Source organism: Beta vulgaris, chromosome 7 (assembly GCF_026745355.1).
Source record: "Beta vulgaris subsp. vulgaris cultivar EL10 chromosome 7, EL10.2, whole genome shotgun sequence".
Lineage (NCBI taxonomy): Eukaryota > Viridiplantae > Streptophyta > Magnoliopsida > Caryophyllales > Amaranthaceae > Beta > Beta vulgaris.
Genome location: NC_079208.1, coordinates 46,320,193 through 46,334,477, shown reverse-complemented (window position 1 = coordinate 46,334,477; position 14,285 = coordinate 46,320,193). Strand labels below are relative to the sequence as shown.

General features: G+C 34.1%; 1 protein-coding gene and 1 long non-coding RNA gene across 2 annotated transcripts; one reads left to right on the top strand and one right to left on the bottom strand.

The window, feature by feature from the left end:
* The first annotated feature begins 1,465 nt into the window (after nt 1-1,465).
* On the top strand, nt 1,466-9,790 carry LOC109133814 (uncharacterized). The gene is made up of 2 exons (XR_007276284.2): nt 1,466-1,607; nt 9,106-9,790. It is a non-coding gene; the product is annotated as an uncharacterized LOC109133814 (long non-coding RNA).
* LOC104884700 (cytochrome P450 736A117) lies at nt 4,256-7,027 on the bottom strand. Its single transcript, XM_010669386.4, has 2 exons — nt 5,711-7,027; nt 4,256-5,360 (listed from the first exon to the last, which is right to left on the bottom strand). Exons 1-2 carry the CDS (start codon nt 6,665-6,667, stop codon nt 4,746-4,748), a joined length of 1,572 nt encoding a protein of 523 aa, XP_010667688.1. The 5' UTR covers nt 6,668-7,027; the 3' UTR covers nt 4,256-4,745.
* Nucleotides 9,791-14,285: the final 4,495 nt, after the last annotated feature.

Here is a 14,285-nt window from a genome sequence, read left to right as displayed (position 1 = left end):
TATCCTCCCACTGATCATTCGTCATACCCGAAGGCTTTTTGGACGCACCTACCAGAGCCTTGTAGTATCTACTTTGAACCAGGATGCCTTTCATCTTTAATTGCCATAGGCCAAAATTTACTTGCATATCAAATTTCTCAATATCGAATTTCATTGACATAATCAAAAAATAAATCTCGTTCTATAAACACTTAAGATCTTAAACAACCAAGCTCTTAATACTAGTTTATCAGGAAACAGGGTGTTGTAGTTTGATTAATGCGGAATAGAAAATCAATGAAATAATAAAGGTGAGAAAAAATAAAGATGAAGAAACAAAGAACACAAGGATTTACGTGGTTAAGTCGAATACGACCTACGTCCACAGGTGCGAGATTAGAGCTTCTTCACTATAATGGAGAAAAATCAGAGAGAATAATACAAGGAGGCCTAAATTCTAGAGCCTAAAAGTGTTTCATAAGTTGTGTGTAAATAATGAGCACCAAGAGGTCTTTTATAACATAACGAACCCTGCACAAAAAATCCTAGAATTAATATACTCTGCAGAAAACCCTAAAAAGAAAAACTGATTCGGAAACGCATCTCCCAAACCGCGAGTCGCGGTATGCTCTTGGCAGTTCTTCGTAAAACGGGAGTAACTTTCTCGTTTCTTAGCGGATGAATTGGGCATATAACCTATCGTTGAATCACATAAAAACCATTTATACATTGAGAGATATGTGCATTCAAAGTCAGCCTTATGCCATTCACAAGATTTCAAGTCACAAATAACAAGAGATGCTGTGATAAAGTAAGTGAGTATTTTCTTGATCTGTTTTTTGCTGAACTTATTTTTACATAGTTTATTGGAACTAATCGAAAGTTAATGGAATATATTGAAAAATTACTTGAACCAATCTATATATCTATATATGTATCTAAAATCCAAGACAGACAAATATCATGCTGCCACATGTACTCTTCCCTCCCCCACATAATCAAATGAGATATTAAGCAATAAAAATGTGTGCTTCTAGACTCGAACTTATGATCTCCCATTTGATATGGTAATGCACTAATCAACTACGCTACAATACGCATATTGGTCTTTGTAATGGAAAAAATCATTTAAAGACAAGATACTATTTCTGTTTTTTTTAAGACTTGAACTTACTGAACTTATTAGGATCGAATAGTCCACGAACTATTGTTTTTTATTATTGGCATGTGCACTATCATTAATGTGTCTCAAGGCTTGGCCCAAGAGAGGTTACTCTAGTGGTCCGAGATGAGCTGAAATGGACCCAGTATGGCGAAAATCTTAAAATCTTGCATTTCGTGGTGCCCTCTATTTCAACCATGTCAATCGTGCTAGGGACCAGATACATTTCTCCCAAATTTTGGCTCTTACACCTGTACAGCTAGTAGATGTTAGTTTTCTGCTGTTTGGCCCAACCATCTTTTGATGTGTCACTAAGATTTAAATTTGTGTTGTTTTTTTATCAGTTTTCTTCACCGAATTCTGGCATTATTATATGTAGAGTTGGTCTACAATGTATCTACATGCATAATAGTTTTGCACATAACGACTAGGAAGACCAGATCTCTTAATACTCATCAGAACTCAGGTATGCTGGTAATTTCATCAGGAAAGGCATTTTGATCAATTATTTTTTTCGTCTTATATGCTTAATTGCATACAAATGTTATCCCTGAAGACTTATTCTTTTACGTTGTGTCATGGTATTGTATCAACTATCAAGGCACTATGAATGGAATAATTTTAAGGCACTATATCTATATTGCTAGTAGCTTTGGTTGATGTCCAAATTGCTATAAGAGAATAAATTGAGGAGACAATTTTGAGTTTGTCTATAGACTATAGTTATATACTATGAAATGTCCTAGAAAAATGTCTGTAGATATGCATCTTCATAGTATGTTGTTTTCTACAATTTTCCTTCACTATCTCATTTCAACCTCTCGATTAGGTAAAGATAGTTACATACTATGACAAGTCCCTAGTTCTTTCAGTGTTTGACATAAGAAATACATTACTGGTTACATGTATATAGTATAGTACATAATGTACTTGATCTTTCACGGGATAGAAGAGTGAGAAAGAGTGTTGGTGTGTCTTAGTGTCTGTTGGAACACAAGGTGACACTCAAGAAGGGGGTTGAATTGAGTGACGAAATCTAATCGATTTTCGTAAAATCTCTATTATGGCACTGTGCCAAGTACTTGTAAATCTCTTATTTGAGTTTTTGCGAAAACTAAAAATATATGAAGTTAATACACAAACACAAGATATAACGTGGTTCAATCTCACCTCTGAGATCTACGTGCACAAGAAACAAAAACTCTTTTATTTCTTTAAATCCTAAAATATCAACCTCTTGATACAATAAGAATTCCCTCACAACTAACCCTAGTAGTGACCCCCAACACTTAACTCTAAGTGTTGACACTCTCTATAACTGTAAGATTACAGAATGAAAACGATCCTTAACTATGTGCTTCTTATTCAAGCAATTTCGAGGACAATTACAATCGTTGAATAGTTACTTAAACTGAATCGAACAGTGCTATACTCTGTGACTTAGGAAATTATTTTCAGCTCTTAATATCTCTGATTTTTCTCTCTAAAAACGTGATTTATGAGGATGAATTATTAACCCTTTTATAGTACATGGTGTGGACGAAAATCCTTCAAAATATATTTATCTTTTACTCCTTAATTTAAGGGATAAATCTTTTCTTTTTAGAAAAGAAACTTTATCCTTTTTCATCTTTATCTTTAATTCTAAAACGATAAGTTTTCCTTAAATTCATGTTTATCTATATCTTGAATAGCCAATTGATTTTCTTTTTATCTCATACTCTTTTATTATCTCAAATTCTTTTTTTTCAAAAACAATTTCGAAAATCTTATTTTTATAAAACTGTTTTACTCGGTTTTTACCACAAACACGTTTTACTAAAAATTCTTTTATAAAACGTTTTTATTAAAACTTTATCATTTTTAATAAACTTGCTTTTCGAATTCCAATTTCCTTATATATAGACTAGAATTTTTTGCACGCGATGCGTGCTTGAATTTTTTTCGAACAGAAACTCAATTTTCTTCGGCATAAGAGTCAAAATCTGAACATTAGACATACGAAGTATAATTGTTTTTTAGTTGCAAAATTTGATTGGTTTAGTTTCTGTCACTTAAGTCTCTCACCATTCTATTTGTTGTTGTTTTTTTTTTTTACTTTTCAAAGTTAAATTCTATGAATAAAATAGATTTTTTTTTTGAATTTATTTATGATTTCTAATATTATAATTTTTTAGTTGATTTTTTAATTAAGTATAGTACTTCATAAATTGTAAAGAAAGTAGACACTTTGATTTCAAGTCTATTTTTTCATAGGTTGTAGTTTGTAAGTGAATTTTTAAGTTTGTGTAAAGTTTATTCATTTTAGTGATTTGCATAACGTAAATTATGCAATTTTATGATTTTAGTTGACTTGTGAGTGATTATTATAATTATATTTTTGATATTTTTGTTTGAAGCCCCCTTTGATTTGTAAGTGAATTTGTAATTTAGAATGGGAAGGGGGTAAGACAGTCTCTTCATTCGGGGACACCATAGCTCCCCCCTTCCCTTATATAATAGAGATATGTTGTACTTTAATTTTTGAATGATATTTTATATAAACTTTTTTACCTTGATAATTTATCGCTATTATATAATAATAGAAAAAAATACGTCCAAATATATGTAAAAGTTTCATTATATATAGGAAACACTATAAAAAAAAGTAAATAATTTTTTTCCTTGTCTAATTTCTGATTTCATTACAAATACACCTTTTTTTTATCATGACCCACCATTAATTGTGAATGGTTCTTGAGAATAGTGATTTGTAAGTAAATTTTTGTAAGTGTTTTTTGTATGTATTGACGTTCTAGGTTATTAGTTTTAGTTTGTATATTAATTTTTAAGTTTTAATAAAGTTTCCTGATTATTTGAGTGATTTGCATGATTTTTATAACGTGATTTTTCAATTGTATGGGTGATTTGTAAAGTTTCTTCTTTTAAGTGATTTGTGAGTGAGTGTTGTAAATTTATTTTCGCTATTTTGATTTTGACATTCCTTTTGTAATTTAGAAAGAGAAGGGGGGCAAAATAGGCGTTTCAAAAGAGGACACCATTGCTCCCCCCTTCCCTTATATAATAGAGATATACAAAATTAACATAATTATTATTTCCTTAACTCTAATAAAATAACAATTATACTAATTTTATATTTCTATATTTTTAGCACATAGTATATCACCTAGTTCAAGTACATTACACTTTGCATAAAGTAACTACACTTAGGAATATAAACTTGGACTTCAATCTTGATTCTTCATTTCTTCAAAGTCTTCATTTATTTATTCCTTTCTCAATCATCTGTTGCAAACTTTCATACTATAACATATTATATTATTTTTCATCATCAAAACTCAACATGCATATGCACAATAGTGTATGACAGTCTTAATTTGGAGATGGACTCGTTATTACTTCCTGAGAAGCTGGAGAAAATATTATAGAACTGAAAACTATACTTGTACAATATGTAAGCAAATAAGAACCTAGGATTGTAAAACATGGTTTGCGCTAGTCTTTCAATCGACTATTTCACAGTAGAGACCCACAAGTGATCTTCTACTCTGCGTCTCTGTTATCTCCCAGTCTTATTGCAGTTGCATATAGATTATAGGATTTTCTAGTGGTAAATATGTGGAGTAGCAACAGCAAGAAGAGGAGTTTTCCTATGTATTGTGACACCAATGCTTTCAGACATGTCCAATGTGTCCCCTTCGATTCCAGCAGGCAAAGTCCAATTGAACCTATGCATAAGGTTAGCTAAGACGAGCTCTATATTAGCTATCGCTAATGATATTCCTGGGCAAATCCTTCTCCCGCCTCCAAATGGAATCAGCTCAAAATTTGTCCCTTTAAAGTCTATTGCAGAGGTCAAAAACCTTTCTGGTTGGAACTCCTCTGGTCCTTCCCAGATAGCAGGGTCTCTCTGAACTGCCCACGCATTAACAAAAACAAGAGTATTTGCAGGAATGTCATAACCATCAATCTTTGTATCTTGGGTTGATTCACGAGGCACCAACAAGGGAGTTGGTATATGCAGCCGTAGAGTCTCCTTGATCACCGCTTTCAAGTACTTCATTTCCTCCAAATCATCCTCACTTATTAGTTCTTTGTCTCCAGCAATCCCTCTTACCTCCTCTTGCAGGATTTTCATTACTACAGGTTTTCTAAGGAGCTCTGTCATTGCCCATTCTAGCACAGTGTAAACCGTATCAGTTCCTGCTGCGAAGGTATCCTACATGAGATAATAGATTATTGAGATCTCATGCATTATCTTATTGTTTGATTCTTGTTTCACTTAAAGGCCGGTGAAATTTTATCAATGATTAATGTTAAGGGGAAAGCTCTTGTGTTGGACTTGTTGTTACATTTTAAAAGAAAATAGACGATGATTAACATATAAGCAAGATTAGTGGATTATTTCAACTATTGTCATTTAATTAGGGACAGAAATTTATTGGGCTTGTATTTGGTGAAACTCTCCACAAAATTAGTATGAGCATCCAGGCTCATTGAATATTTATCATTACAATAGAAAACATCCAGTGTATTTTTATAGTATAGTACAGGGTCAAGAATATTTACCAGTATCAAAGCTTTGATGCTATCTCTTCCAAGAGGAAAACTAGCTGAATTTTCCTTCTGAATTTCTAGTAAAACATCTACAAAATCCTTGGCTTCCTCGTTCTCACTTGAGTCACTACCAATATAATTCCTTGTTCGAGCCGAGTGTTGTGTAAGTATATCTTCCAGTATTAAATCAAACTTCTTTGCACATCTCTCCAACCTTGCATCCAAACCATTAAATCTATTCACCCAAGCCAACCAGGGTATGAAATCCCCAACACTTAGTTTCCCAAAGAGCTGCACAAATTCCTTCAACACTTCCTTAAAATCAACACCGTTTACCTGATTTTCACTGTATTTTCTGCCAAATGCTACCCTACACACCACATCATTTGTTAACACCATTAACATTTCGCTCAAATTGATCACTGATGCAATATTTTGCTGTATCTTTTCCATAAGAAGTGCAGTTTCTTCCTCTCGTATACCCTTGAAAGTTCGAACCCTTCTATTGCTCAAAAGCTGAAGCACACATATACTCTTCATCTGCCTCCAATATTCTCCATAAGGGGCAGTAGCAACATCCCTGCTATTGTACATCAGTTTATCATATATGCTAAACTTAGGTCTGTTGGAGAATACAAGATCATTTGTTTTCATGATTTCTTTCACTACCCTTGCAGAAGAGACTATAACTGTTGGTCTGTTGCCCAAGTACATCAGCATAAGCTCACCATATCGCTCAGACAATGATCGGAAAGAACGATGAGGGTGCGTGCCTAGTTGATGAAGATGTCCTATAATTGGTAGTTTTGGCGGAGATGGGGGTAAGTTTTGGATTTTTGAGGGATTGGTGAACAACCTTTTGTAAAGGAAAAATAGGAACAAGAAAAGAGAAGCGAGGGAGAATGAGATAGTGTGCATGTTATTTGATGAGTTGAGTGCTTTCTCAAATATATGTAGGAAACTGGACATATTTCTTCCGTTTCTATATGGTGAGTTATACAGGTTTGCTTAGCACCTTGTGTCTCAGTGTCTCTGATATTTAGCAAAGGCTACGCTTGTTCTGTAACCATAAAGTATATTCTATAGTCAGAGAAGTGGGTAGCTATTTGTTATCAACTAAACAAATGACTTTAGTCTCATACAGATATGAATAAACTTGTTCATATCACGATATTGACCTTTTTAAGATAGAACGTAGCTGCACAAAAGAACAATTTTGAATTTTGCAACGATTGAGATGTTTCCTTTTGCACTTAGATTGTACACGACATGATTCTGTCGTTTTCTTGGAGATTAAAGCATGAAAGGAACAATACAATTCCTGTGTTCATCTGCTCTCTCTTACTTTTAGCTTCCTCTCATTAAAATGGAAATTCATGGCTGTGGAAAGTTTCTTCAAGTAGAGAGGAAACCTATATATGTAGAGGACATGTTTCGTAGAGGTGATCATTTTGGCCCGGCCCGACCCGTTTTTGGCCCGGGTTTTGGGCAGATTTTTTCGGCCCGCGGTCGGATCGGCCTGGCCCCGTCTCGGCCCGGTCCGATTTTTTTGGCTTTGGGCAAGCCAAAAACGACTTTTTAGTCTATTTTTTGGCCCGACCTGTTTTGCCCTGCAAAAAACCCGCTAATTTAGGCCCGAAATAGCGGGCTTTGGGCACAAAAATTCGGCCCAGATTTAGGCCCGGCCCGGTCGATGGGAATTTTTTTTTGCCGCGGCCCGGCTCGGCCCATGATCACCTCTAATATTTCGTTGTCTTGACTCTTGAATATTGATAAATGTTAAATTATATATATATATATATATATATATATATATATATATATATATTATATATATATATATATATTATATATATATAATATATATATATATATATATATATATATATATATATATATATATATATATATATATATATATATATATATATATATATATATATATTTATTCCCTAAGTGCATCATTTTGAATGTCTTATATATGTTATTTTGCATTATTATTTATTTATTATTACTATAGGTTAGTTTTCATTAATTATTTAGTTTGATTGTTTATTGGGCTTAGTTAATGGATTTATTTTGTGTAAATAATTAATGGATTAAAACCGGTCACTATGATGTGTCGTATTTTTATATAGGTTTTAGTTGCATTTAGGTTGCATTCTAGGAGCATTTTGGTGCATTGTAGTTCATAATTTCATGCTTTTACTTAATTTGCGAAATATTACTCCTCCTGTGCGTTTTTGGTATTCTTTGAGAACATAATTGGAGCATTATTGGACAAGCTTGAGTATTTAGGAGCAATTGGAAGCAAGCTACATTGATAAGGATCGTTTTGGATGTATTTGAATGCAAATTGGAGCTAAGTTGGAGTTGAGATTCATTGATAGAATTGTGAAAATCGAGTCATGTTCACTCTTTTATCCATAACTTCTGACTTGATGCTGATATTGTCTGATTCCATTGGCGTTGTAAGTAGGTTTGAAGAGCTTTTCAACGATAGATCGCACGGCCCAAGGCGAGTTGTATTTTGAGAGATATGGGCTTTGAAAGTTGGTCCAGTCTGCCATAAACTGCTTACGAGCATGCGATTTTAATGATTTCGGCCATTTAATGATTTATTTGGCTTCGTTATCTTGTAATTTGGTTCCCTACTAGTTTTAGGAGTTAGAACTCTATATTAGAGGTTTTCTAATTAGAATAGGACATGATCTAATTACTCACTTTTCAATATCACGTTATTTTCCTCTCTAGTTTTCTCTCTAGTTTTATGCCCTAGTTTATTTTCTACTGCTACTTTGAAAATTCAAGATTCAAGCTTTCATATTCATCATCTTCAATTCAATCAAGTTTTAATCTCTCATCTTCTCTTTATTATTATTTTAATTATGTTTTCTATTATGTTTATTGTTCTTTTTGCCATGATTAGTGAGTAGTCTTTTTTTCTAGGATTGAGTTGAGCCCTAGTATGAATTGATCATGTAAATTCTTCTCTAATTCCCATGTTATTAAATTATATGTTTAGGGTTTGATAAGATTGTTGTTATTGTCAATTGTGCATCTTGATTTAGCCCTAGTTTTATTTTATCAACGAAAGTTGGAGTTAAAATTAGGAATATTTGTTTGATGCTAAATTGTTATTTTATTAATTGAGTTCATCAACGAAAGTTGGGTCTTAATTTAGATAGTCTTATTATTGATATGACTGATGAGTGAGAATTTAGTCTCACTCATATGAATATTTTGGCAAGATTTACATGATAATTTTAAATCCAAATGCACTTTTTCCCTTAATTTCATCATTTTCAACCTCTAACGGTGCATGGTAGGTAGATGGAATTTCGTGGTTGTTTCCCCTCCCCTTTGACCACTAACTATTGTTTCAATGTGGTTGTAATTGAGGATAGGTGCAAAAGGAGAAGGGAGCGGGCGCTCCTTGTAAAAGAGGAGCGGGCGCTCCTCCAAACTCTTGTACATGGCAGAACAAACCAGAAAGGTTGGCGCGAGGAGGGAGCTACCAAGGAGCTGGAGGTCCTAGCATGAGGAGCAAAGGAGCGGGCGCTCTAAAGAAAATAGGAGCGGGCGATCCTTTATGCATTGAGGATGGCAGAAGAGGGCAGAGACTTTGGAGCTACCAAGGAGCTCCCATTGAGCAAGCGCTCCTTGGAGCACATTTTACAAGGAGCGGGCGCTCCTTTATATTGAGGAGCGGGCGCTCCTCACCTGCTGGGCAGCCACCTTGTTGGCAGAAACTTTGGAGCGACCCATGAGCTACCAAAGAGCTCCCGCTCCATCGCCTCATTTTGTTAGGAGCGGGCGCTCCTATTGTACAAGGAGTGGGCGCTCCTTGTTATTTTCGCGATATTTTTATGTTAAACGCTGATTTCAGCCTCGTTTTGTGGGGATATAAATACCTTTTTCACTTAATGACAAATGAACTTTGATTCCAGTAAATCATTTTTTAGAGAGTTCTTAGCTTAATCTAGTGAGAGAAAGTGAAGTTCTAGAGAGAGAAAGTAGATTTCCATGGTTTTGTAGCTTGGACTATGACAAAAATCGTTGTTTTTATGCAAGATCTTCATTTCTTCTTCATGGTTTAAGTAATATCTCCTCTTCTCTCTACTTCTTATACTATTATCTTTTTGTTTATTTAAGTTTTGTCTAAAATTAGTTTAACCCATGTTTAGATTTTACTTTTTATCTTAATCTTGATTTAGTTGGTGTGTTGATTGTTTAGTTGTTCATGTTTGATTCATTTTCTCCTTCTATTAGTATTATTATGATGACTATAATGATTAGTGAGTAGTTAATTAGTTGGGGGTTGGGGTGAAAACCCAACCATGATTGAATTGGGCATTTGAGATTGGATTTAGAGATTTGTGTGATTAATTGCTTGTTTAGCTCTTCTAATCTATGTTGCATTCTCTTTGATCACTTGAATGTCGTATTAGATGGAGTTGATTGATTTAGGTTGGCATGAGAGTGTGACCTATTGATTTCTATTATTGACTTGGGTTACTTTGAACCTCGGGTATGTTAGTAATGGATGAGAGTCCTTATTTGATGTCTTTGAGGATTTCTCCGCCTATGAGAGTAGGATGGGAGTTGTGTGTTGGGTCAATAGCTAATTCAAGTAGTGTTCATGTATTATCTCTATGTTTGATATTCTTATGCCTATTTCATGATTATTTGTGTTTAATCCCATCTCCTAACTTTAGTTATCTTTGATATTTAGCTTTTTCGTAGTTCTTAGTTGGTTATTGACAATTTCCGACTTGATTCGGCCTAGCTTATTGTTTTATCAATACATTTTGGTGTTCCTTAGTCCCTGTGGATTTCGACCCTTACTTATCACTTTACCTAGTTTAGTGATTTAGTTAGGTTTTGTTTGTTTAGGAGGCTAGTACGACCTAGTTTTTCCTATGTCAAAATGGGCCGTTGCCGGGGACTTCGGCTAACATTGATTTGTGTTGATTAGATGAGTCTAGGCTATTTGTGAATATTTCTCTTTTATTTGTTCTATTTGATTTCATTTTCTTTTCTTAAAAAAAATTTCAAAAATGGCAATCTTTTCCCTTCCCCAATATGAATATGAAGTGTTTTGGAGGTACTATTGGAGGCTTGGAGATTCTCTTGGTTGTGACCATAGTTTTGAAAAATGGAAAATATGTGATGTGATATTTGAGGGTCTAAATGAAGAAACTAGAAAGGTGGTAGAGTCTATGTCTAATGGTGATTTCCATGCTCAATCTTTGGATGAGGCCTGGAGTCTATTTGAATGGTTGGCTAGAGATATATATGAATGGGAAATGTCAATGCATGCTAATCAAAATCTTGAAAATTTCTCTAGTTATGAACCCAGACTTGTATTTCACCCCATCTTCCTTTCATTTGGATGAATTTGCTAATGTTGCCCATGCATCTTATAATTGTCTTCAAGCCCTTGCATAATTCATATGATCAATCCCATGCTCCCAATGATGAATCTCATATGCTTGATCATGAACCCTTTCCCCAATTTGATTCTCAAAATGTTCCCCCAACTATTGTTGATTCCCTTTTGCAATTAGAAATTGATTTGAAATTGCTTAGGGAAAAATTCGGTTGCAATGATGACATTCTTGAGTTTAATGATGTTGATTTGAGGGATGTTAAAAATGAAAATCAATTGGGAAAGAGTAGCCTAGATCTTGATGGTTTTTAGAGTAGTGATGATGAGGAATATGCTCTTGAGGAGAAAAGGCCTATTATTGAGGATATTGTTGAAATTGAGGATGTTTATGAGTCTATTCATTCTCTTTTTGAATCTAATGTGTCTACCTCTAATGAATTGGACCTTACTCTTCCTCCTTGTGCTTTAGAGTGCCTACCCTCTCCTACTATCCCTTCTTGCTCGAGTGAAGATCTTGGTCAATTTGAGAGTGAGATACATTATTTGGTGGTTGGTAATGTTTTTGAGGATTTAGAGGATGGAAAAGATGTTTGTAAGGAGTCATTGGTCGAAAAAGCTTGTGATTTGAAGACTTATGATATAGGAGAAGTCATTTGTGAAACCTTAGTTTCTATTCCTTCACCTTATATCCCATTTTCAAGAAAGCTTGACCTACTTCCGTCCTTTCCCATCTCTTTCCCTTTTTTACCCAAAATACCTCCATTAAATGAGCCACCTTCATCCCTTCCCTTTCAAGTGCCCAATTTGATTAATTTTGAGGAAGAGAGTGAGATTGCCACAAAAAAAGAGTTTGTTGAGGAAACTTTGCCATTTTATTCTTCTTTTTATTTTGATTCTTCTTTTTCTTATTTCTTTGTTTTTCCTTTTGATCCTTCTTGTTTTGGCATACTTTCCTCTTTTGCATAAGTTGCACTATATCTTGTGCATGCTTTTTATTTAATATTGCATATGCTATGTTAATGGAAATGTGTGCTAGTGCATTTGACAAACTCTTGCGATCTTTGAATTGCTATTTACTAGAAAGGTCAAGCTTAGGACCTTAAATAAGCCTTTCTCGGGAAGTAACCCGTGTTTATTGCTTTCATTTTCTTTCTTTTAGCTTTCTTTATTTTTATTATTTTCTATCCTTTTTTATTTAGGTACATAATGGAATAGCATCATTCTGATAGCACGTGGAAAGCAAATCATGGTGTTGAAAGTTGATTATAAGTGGAAATTGGGTCATTTGCGGGTATTACACCCACATACTATCCGGTAGCTTCTTCCTTTTCTCTTTCTCTTATGCTTTATGATTGTGGACATATGTTGTTGGTTTGGATGTTTTTCCCTCCCCCCTCCCTTTGATCGTCTTGTTCAAGCATTGAGGACAATGCTTATTCTAGCTTGGGGGAGTAGCTATTCGCTAGCTTGGGGAGTGTATATACTTTATTTCTTTACTTTTATCATTTTCAAAAATTTCAAAATTTTAAAAAATATTTTCCTTTCTTTTTTTTCCTTCAAGTTTTGAGTTCTTCTTAATAAAGAAAAAATTGAAAAAAAAATGAAAAAAAGAATATTTGGCAAAATGAAAAAAAATTGAGCAATAAGAAAGGTACAAAGCATTTCATGCCCAAGGAAGATGCTAGTTGATGATATATGTGGATTCCTTGCTTTGATTTTGAGTAAATGTTTAAAGCTCCTTTTTGGAAGAGTGTGAGCTTGGGTTGTGATGTTTTAGGAGGTGATTAATCTTGATTGCATTAGAGTCTACCAAAATGAAACTAATGAATGCTCAATTGGATGTCTAGTCTTGAATCTTGACTATGTTGCTCATGCTTGGATAATTTTAGCTTCAAATTTGCGGTCCCTTGTGTCCCTAGATATGCTCATCATGTCCTAAGCAAAGCTCTACAAGAAGCTTAGTTTTTTACTTTTCGTTTGAAATAAGTGGCACTTAAAGCCACAAGTTCTTATGTTTCTCTTTAGTGAGTAGTTACATTTTCCTTGTATATCAAAGATTCCCGTAATAAGGGAAAAAGAAAAGGCCAAAAAAAGAAAAAGTCAAAAAGGGCGTGAAAAATGAAAAAACAAAAGTGAAAAAAAAGAGAATAGAAGAATTTCAATGAAAGAGGTCAATTTGTGGATGCCTCCCACACTTAGTTTTATTTTCTTAAGTTTTGAGTAGAGTGGAGTCTAAGGCTTATTTGTGTGTCTAGGGATGGTGGACTAGTGGTTTAAGCTTCTATAACACTTGAAGAGCCATAAGTCTTTTGGATAGCTAGGTGTTCCCTAATGAGCGAGTAAAAAGTCTAATTAGGTGTCCTATTGCAATCTTGATTAGTTTCTTTCTCCACCCATAACCTATGAGTACATTCGAAAATTAGTTGTCTTTAAAGTTGCTCTTTATCATTGCTTGTGAACCATTTCATTGATAGTTGACTTGGGCATAAATTTTGAGTTTGTTAAATAAATGATTGATGAAAATATAAGAGTTGTAAGGTTAAGCTCTTGGGAAACCCTCGCGAGATCTCACTCGCCCTCTAGAGCGATTTAGGGGTTTAAAGAGCTTGTTGCATATGCCAAATGCAACCGTGATTCCTACGAAAGTGAGTTAGTGCATATTCTCATCTCTTTTCCTTTTTGTTTTCCTTGAATTTCATCCTCTTCCCTTGTGTTTCATCCTGTTTCGCTCGAGGACGAGCAAAAGTTAGCTTGGGGGAGTTTGATAAGTGACATTTATGTCACTTCTAGGAGTAGTTTTTACATTATTTTCATAGTTATTTTCATAAATTTCTACCTATTTTAGTCTTTATTTCTTCTTTATATTTTGTAGCTTAATTGGAGTTTTCAGTTATTTTTACTAGCTTTTAGCTCTTAATTTCATAATTCATGTATTTTTTTTGTTTTGTTAATTTATAGATTGTTTAGTTTAAATCTCTATTTTTCTTTCCTTTTAGTTATTATTATTTGTACATGTCTCGTTTCTCCCTCCATGTTTGGTTGTGCTTGTAGGGGAGCTTGTTGGAGCTATAATGTGCAATTTGGAATTATCATATACAAGCATATCCTCCACCACACCATGACTATTAACCTACACCACACCACCACAAACCACAAGCCACAAGCCACCATACATCCATACATCTTCCCTAATTA